Source organism: Cyprinodon variegatus, unplaced genomic scaffold, assembly GCF_000732505.1.
Source record: "Cyprinodon variegatus isolate N-32 unplaced genomic scaffold, C_variegatus-1.0 Scaffold168, whole genome shotgun sequence".
NCBI lineage: Eukaryota > Metazoa > Chordata > Actinopteri > Cyprinodontiformes > Cyprinodontidae > Cyprinodon > Cyprinodon variegatus.
The window spans coordinates 443,826-451,515 of NW_015150621.1; the positions used below are offsets into that span (position 1 = coordinate 443,826).

Here is a 7,690-nt window from a genome sequence, read left to right on the forward strand (position 1 = left end):
GCACGCAAAATTGGATCTTGATAAATCCGGCCCATTGTGTTTAATTCCAACTCATGGATTAATTTATCTAAAACATTAAATTGCAGGGAGTCAGGGAATTATTGAGGATTATACAAAAGCAACTTAAGGTCAAGATAAGATAATGCAAGGAGGCATACAAGAAGAGGCTGGAAAGCAAGCTCCAGCAGGCATCAAGCAGAACGATAATCAGACAGATGGAAGTCTGGATGAAGTCAATTAAATTAATACATTCTTCAACAGGTTCATTTCAGGAACAATCTCAGCTTTTGTTTATTGTTTTGGCTTTGGAGACCCCAAAAATACCTGCTATCCTTTGCTTTGTTAAGTATTATTAAAGCTTTATATTGTTCAGATAAATCCACTTTATGCTGGGCTTGATCCACTTGGCAGGTCTTTATTTGAGTTTTCTTAATCATTTTTTTTTTTGTATTTATTAAACCCTAATCTCCAAGATTTTATATAAAAAGGTCACAACAGCAGGGTTTATCTTTACAGGAAGACATCATTTTTCATGCACACGTTTCAAGAGTACAAATACATATCTCCATTTTTTGACTGTTATCATTCTTATGTCTGTGTTTATAATAGTAAATTATAAACATTTACAGTTTTGATGTGTAATATACATGAATATTTAATAGTATGGTGAGGCCTTCAAGAAAAACCGAACCATCTTCAGTTAATTATTTAGAAAATATGAATGTTGTGCTTGTTCAGTTTCCTGCCACTGGGGTCTGACAGAAAACCATCAACAGCATCTCTCTTTCACTTCATTATGACCTAATGTAGGGCAGGCTCTTCCTTCCAAGCCTCTTAGAGAAATATTTAATTTTGTATGTGTCTTGGGTGTTTTACCTCACTTAGGATGCCAACAGCACCATGGATTTTTGCCACATGACAAAGAAAAGCTGCAGACTGTTGTCCCAGCATCCTCAGTGATGGCAGAAAGCTGACCAGTGACGAAGGGCTGGCCTGGGAAACGTCCACAAGAGCACCCAACAAAGCCTCTGTAAGTGTGTGCTCCCCAAGATAGCTGACCAGTGTGGGCACATGTGTGCTCAGCATCTGCAAGGATTAGGACAAATGAAGCCAAAAATTACAAGAAATACTCAGCATTGTTTCATTAGTGTGTGACTACGCTTCTGCACTAACAAACCAAATTGAGTCTGAGCTCCATCTCTTTCATTAAATATATAGAACAAAAGACGGACCTTCTGAACAAACTGAATGAATGAACAGTTCCTGCTCATTATCGCCACTGATCTCACTCAGATGCACTAGACTGAAAACCCACGATTGTCTGCTCTGTTGCTGCTCCATAATGAGTCACGTTTTCTGGAGAAATATGCAACAATTGTTTTTTTTCTACCAAACATGGTGCATGACAGCTTAAAATGTTTTCTATATATATATATATATATATATATCTTTTCACATTACCAACATCACGTCCAGTAAGTGACATTAAAATGCAGAACATTTCACAAGTGCTGTGATGAATACTGAAACAATGAAGCTGCCAATCCTTTATGTGCATGGATGGGTGTGGGGGGGGATAAGGGAGAGAAAAAGAAACTCCAGATGGCTGGGTTTGTTTCTCCTCTGAATAAAACTGTGCATGTTTAACCACTGGGTGATTTGTTTGCTGGTATTTGTTGTGATCCAACACCCCAGTGTTGGATCACAACAACTAAATTCCAAAATATGCTGGATTAAAGGTATTCCTGCAGAGCTCAATTTTATCAGCTCTATTTAGTTTTCAAGAATAATGTTCTCAAAGCGGCATACAGAGAATGGCTGCTGCTGTATGTCTGCTTCTGTGTCCTTGAACCCCAGTCAGCCTCAGCAGATGGCCACTCATGTTGAGCCTGGTTCTTCCGGAAGTTTCTTGCTGTTAAAAGGGAGTTTTTCCTGTCTACTGTCGCTACTAGCATGCTTGGTGTAAGGGATTTAATTTGAGACAATGAGTCGATGCAATCAACTGGTTTTCCTTAGAAAACTTTGAATCAATCTGACTGTATGATCTGGCTTGAATTGTCTCTTTAAAGTGCCTTGAGATGACGTGTTTTGAATTGCCACTATATACATAAACGAAATTAAACTTACCTCCTTTATTCAAGAAAAAAATGAATTTATTTCAAGAAAAATTTACATTAAATTTTTTTTTTCTGCTATTTTGGCTATATGCTTGTAACATAACAATACTGTATTACCTCAGTTTTTGCCAAGTGCATATGAATTTTATGCTGCTTACAGTAGATGTGCTTGTTGACACTCAGACTGAGGTGTGTTTGATGCAAAGTTGCAAAACTTTTCAGTGGCGTTCCAACAGCTTCACATACACTAGCTTTTCCTATTGATTTTTATGTCCATAAAGTAAAATACCAAAAAGGTGTCTTATAATTAGAAAATAAATAATATTTCATGAAATATGAATACTTTGTAGTTTGCAAAAGTCAGGATTTCATTATATCTATGCCTAGACTTTGACTTTGGTTACATACAGTAAAAAAGCATATTATAGGACCTTTAAGGGAGAAAAAAACTACCTTCCAGACCTACATGGCCCTTTTGCCCTTTCTTGTTTGTAGCGCAGCTCTTTATTCCGCTGAAAAATATACAGATTATCATTAAAATGTAACTGAATTGTAATTTTTGAGAAGAACAGTAAGTAATTCTTATCACATAGTTGAGAAACAACCACAACCATGGATTAATTCAGTGCATCAGCCGTTCTATGGTTAAGAACTAAACTTTTCTTTTCCACGCAAATGTTTTTCAAGATGTTCCACACAGCTGGAAGAGGGATTTATCAAAGTAACCGTACAATAATCCATTGTGGTCCAGCTAATGTACTTCCTGTAATCCAGATGTGCCTATCGAAATGTAATTTTTGTTCACAGGTTTCTTTAAAACAAATTTCTTATTATATGGCCTCCTTCTCAAAAGGTCTCCAACCTGATGTGTCACAGATAGACTCACTTCCACTGTGTGGGGGGTTCAGGGGGGGCTGTGGGGGGGATATCTTAGCAGTTGAAAAACACTGTTGTCAAGCCATTTTCCACTACCATTAAATTTTTGGCATTAAAGGTCTTGATGAACTGGAAAATTCTTCCTTCAGGTCCCATATTTTTTGCAGACATTCCCAGAATTTAGGAACAATTTTATTCAAAGAAATTGTGGTTGCAAAACAGGTAACCATTAGCAACACCAGACAATGCCTTGTAGCAGATCTGCTCCTCTATTTTCTCACACTTTAATATAAATCATTGATTGCAGTTTTACACATTAGAACGGGCACAGGAATCCACCCTGAATAATATGTGATCACATGTGGTAAACTTTGCAAAGAGAAATTCTATTCTTCCCAATATTTTGGTCACATTTTAATCCAATTTACCAAATCATTGCTGCCATTATTTCTGGCTGCCAAGTTTAATATTGGTACTGCTACTATTCTTTTAAAGACTGCTAATTCAAGCCTTATAAATAAGAGGAATTACTTACAAGTGGATGCTGCTCTGCAACCATCTGAATAAGTCTGATCAGGTGTTGCTGCTCGGGTCTCTCCAGCTGGGGCAACATTGCTGTAAGGCTACCCAGATGATGGTGAATGGTGTCTGGCTGTTTGTGGTAGACTGATGGAAGCACGCGTAACATCATGTGGTTTCCTGCAACAAAAGAAAAGACCAGGACAAGTATATAAGTCTATTATAGAAATAGGGTTGCAATGCTGTTAAAGAACTGTGGGTATGTATTAAATATGCACGGTATTCACTCAAAATAGTCTCATGTAAATTCACTATATTTGCATCAAAGTAGCTTCACTGTTTGTGCTTACAATTACTACTGACAAGATTACCTGTATTAGGAAACATTGTTCTTATAAACCCTAAAGACATAGATTATAGCTTCGAAGGAATAGTGTAAAAAAAGTGTTATTATGTTATTATTAGCCATATGTTATTGGTTATTACACAAAAAAAAAACATTACCAGTGAGTTTTTGCACAGCAAAATAAAACTAAGCTCACTTCATTTAAGTATAACTTTGTCAAAAGAACTAATTAAACCCTGAAATACCTGTATTGTTTCTATTCATGAAGTTATTGCTGTGAAAATCAAGAAGTACTCTTGAAAAAATCCCACTTATTAATGCACTAGCAGTGGTTGTTGTGTTTTACTGTAAACTGAAGGTAATTGTCAATAAAAAAAACTTTTGCATGCTGGTCATCTGTTGGGATCTGCAGATCTGCCACCTGTCTCCAGCAGAGAGCGCTGTGGGTCTCCTGGCCTGGAGCCCTCAGCACACCTGAGGATCATCAGCCCATCAGGAGACCTCCTACATAAGCAGCAGTCAGACCTTCCTTCAACGCCGCAGTGTTGACCAAGTTTGGTTAGCGAACCTGAGCCTCTGTTAATCTTAGAGAATCTTAGTTGGCTCTAGAGAGAAACTGGATTCTAACCTCCCTCTGTCTTCTTTGCTCACAGAAAACCCGACTGAAGTCTGAAGCTCTGGATGAGCTTTGCCTGGAAACCTGCCTGCCTGTCCAAGGAAGCCAAACCTGAAGATATCAGTCTGGATTCCTCCAACAGCTCTCAAGGAAGAGCTAGGAAACCAAGTCAAGGTCTGAAACTCACAAGTCAGAAGCTAGACGCTGCTGCTGCTGAGCTCCCTGCTGAATCTACAGTCTCTGGACCCAACCGGTTCCCCCCCTCTCAAAGGATCTGCCAGAACCTCATCTAGGTACATTCTGAATTAACACACTCGACAAGCCATCTAAGCTGCCTTGCTAATCAAACTATCCATCTCTGCAGATATCAGTGATTCCAGTCCCGGACCTGTACCAGAACCAGTTCATAATTACTCTGTGTGTTTTTTCAATAAACTCTGTTAAACTTTTAATCAGCTTCCTATGGTGTTCTGCATGTGGATTAAGTCTCTTAAGCCTATCATGACATCATCAGGTTTGATTTTGCTCTAATGATCAGATTGACCCCCCCACCCCCACCCCACGTATGGAGGATGTCAGTGTATTCTCATTATCAGTTCGTATGAAATTGTACGAAAAGTTATGCACAGTATTTTGTACGTTTTTGACGTTTTTTTCGTCATATTTCGTCGTATTTTTACGTCTTGCCTCGAGACAAGATATCCATGCCCTTGCGCATCTTACTGACCATTCAATAACATACAATTTAACATACAATTAACCCTAACCCTAACATACAAAACAGCCAGCAACCTAGTGAGAGACATCATGAAGTAATTATTGCACTGTCTGTCCCAGTTTTACGTCCGTCCGCTGATCTGCTTTTTTCGTATGTCTGGCTGCGCATGCGCACTGATATGTTTTTTCGAGGAAAAACGTCAAAAACATACGAATTACTGTGCATAACTTTTCGTACGATTTCATACGAACTGATAATGAGAATATGTTGAGGATGGATAGTTCAGAATCAGAAATACTTTAATAATCCCAGAGGGAAATTACTTATTTAAATTTCATATGTGGCACTTAATTATGTGTTAATGACCCATACTGTTAAAATAGAAAGCACGCTGCAAAAGACATTTGACCTTTACTTATTAGCTGTTTATAATCTCTCTATCTATCAACTGTTATTTACATCAAAAAGCATAATATTCCCCCTCACTAAAGAATATCCAAGGTTTAGAAATAATTGTTTTTCCATTTCTATGTGCTGAAACAAAGTCAAGATGATGCATGATTGGCCACATAAGGGCATTTGCAAAGCAGTTTACAGGCCCGGAAAACCCACAGGATTACGCAACAGCCTCCGTCTGACAATAAAACATCTTTAAGCTATTCACTTCACTGAACAAAGACCCTTGTTTTCAAATAGAGGAGTTATTATTGGTGATTTTCAGGAATTTTACACAATAACTCTTATATCCTTCAAAGGGGAAACCACATGAGATATTTCATATTTGATGTTTAAATTAGCCTGATAGTATTTCAAATTGAGAATATGTGAGAAAAGTCTGTAAGTCCAAAAAAGGCTCAAAACAAGAGAAGCAAAACTTTCTTTTTCTTTTTTTTAATAAACTGATTCCATCTATGTGGAAAATAGAAAATATAGGTACAAATTAAGCTGAGCTACATTAGAAAAATAAAAAAAATTGTATGCATTATTATTGCACAGTAGAAATAAGGGAGAAGAGTTTGACTGATTTTATATTTAAAAGGGTTACAGGTTTAGATGGAGCCTATGGAGAGAGAAACAAGACTTACCCCTAAGAATCCAGGACTAAAGGAATAATGTCCAAACAGGATCCACAAAAATGTATTCATGCATTAATCAGAATTGGTTACTACAACAGTCTCATCATAGGTTTGTCTAAAAAGTGCATCAGACAGCTGCAGCTGATCCAAAACGCTGCTGCCTGTGTTCTCACTAGAACTAAGAAAGTAGAGCACATCAGCCTGGTTCTGAAGTCCTTCCACTGGCTGCCTGTAGCTCAGAGAATAGACTTTAAAACCCTTATGTTAGTTTATAAATCACTGAATGGATCGCCACTAAAATACATACTGTAACAGATTTGCTGTCAGTCTATCAACCTCCAAGACCACTCAGGTTTTCTAGGTCAAGTCTACTCTGTTCACCGAGAACTAGAACCAAACATGAAGAATCAGCATTTAGTTTCTATGCTATATGTATCTGGAGAAACTCACAGAAGACTGGAAAAGTGCTGAAAACCTATTATAACTCAATGTTAAAAACTCGTTTTTTTAGCTGCCTTTGACAGTTTAAGTTAAACTGTTAACTGAGGAATTATTAGTTTAAGGTTATCAGTTGGACAAGGTTGTTGCCTAATCATGTTATGTGTTTTAGCACCTGCTTATATCATGTTTTTATCTTTTTTTTCTTTTATCCTGCTTTTTTTTCTCCCTTCTATTTTATTGTTTAATTCATATAAAACATTTTGAAATGTCCTTGTACTGAATTGTCCTATACAAATAAACTTGCCTGAGAAAATTCTGGGTTAGAGGCACTTACCAATAAGCTGGAATGTAATCCAGTGATAAATAATACAATTGGTAATGGTACATGTTCATACTTAGTACAAAGTACTCACAGGTTCTGATCAACTTGTAATTAAAATGTCACCTAACAAAAAGTCAAAAATAGCAATCACAATTTTGGCACACTGTGGTGCTCAGGATAGGACATAAAGAGGCTGTTTATCATCCTAAACACAACCAGCAAAGGTTTGAGTCACAACCAGAACCATTATACAGTATGCATGTTTCCTTTATCTATCTTTCTCAGTCCCAGGCTGTATAAACCTGTCTTAACCCTAACATACACTGTTTATAATCAAACCCGACCACCTACACACAGTTGAACTTTAATCATCATTAAAGAAAGACAAAGAGAGCTTCAGTACAGAAACACACAAAAAGCTTGAAATAACCATTAAGCTTCAGTTGAAAGTTAAATGTCTTTTCAAAGGTATTTTAAAAGGATGGAGGAGATAAGGGTCTGCACAAAATACACTGGGGGAGATTTACAGCCCTAAAACTGCACCTAATGCTCACATACAGTAAGAACAACCTGAGCAGATAAAAGAACATCCTGACCGAATGATTAGCCTTATATATCCATCCATCCATCCATCCATCCATCCATCCATCCATCCATCC

The 7,690-nt window shown here is 37.3% G+C and overlaps 1 protein-coding gene across 1 annotated transcript in view; it reads right to left on the reverse strand.

Annotated features, from left to right (window-relative positions):
- Positions 1-7,690, reverse strand: part of veph1 (ventricular zone expressed PH domain containing 1) — a 106,407-nt gene that overhangs the window by 51,591 nt on the left and 47,126 nt on the right. Inside the window, exons 5-6 of the mRNA XM_015378278.1 lie at positions 3,529-3,692; positions 877-1,086 (exon numbers count right to left, since the gene is read on the reverse strand). Of these exons, the coding sequence (XP_015233764.1) occupies positions 877-1,086; positions 3,529-3,692 (374 nt within the window). The remainder of the gene's footprint in view (positions 1-876; positions 1,087-3,528; positions 3,693-7,690) is intronic.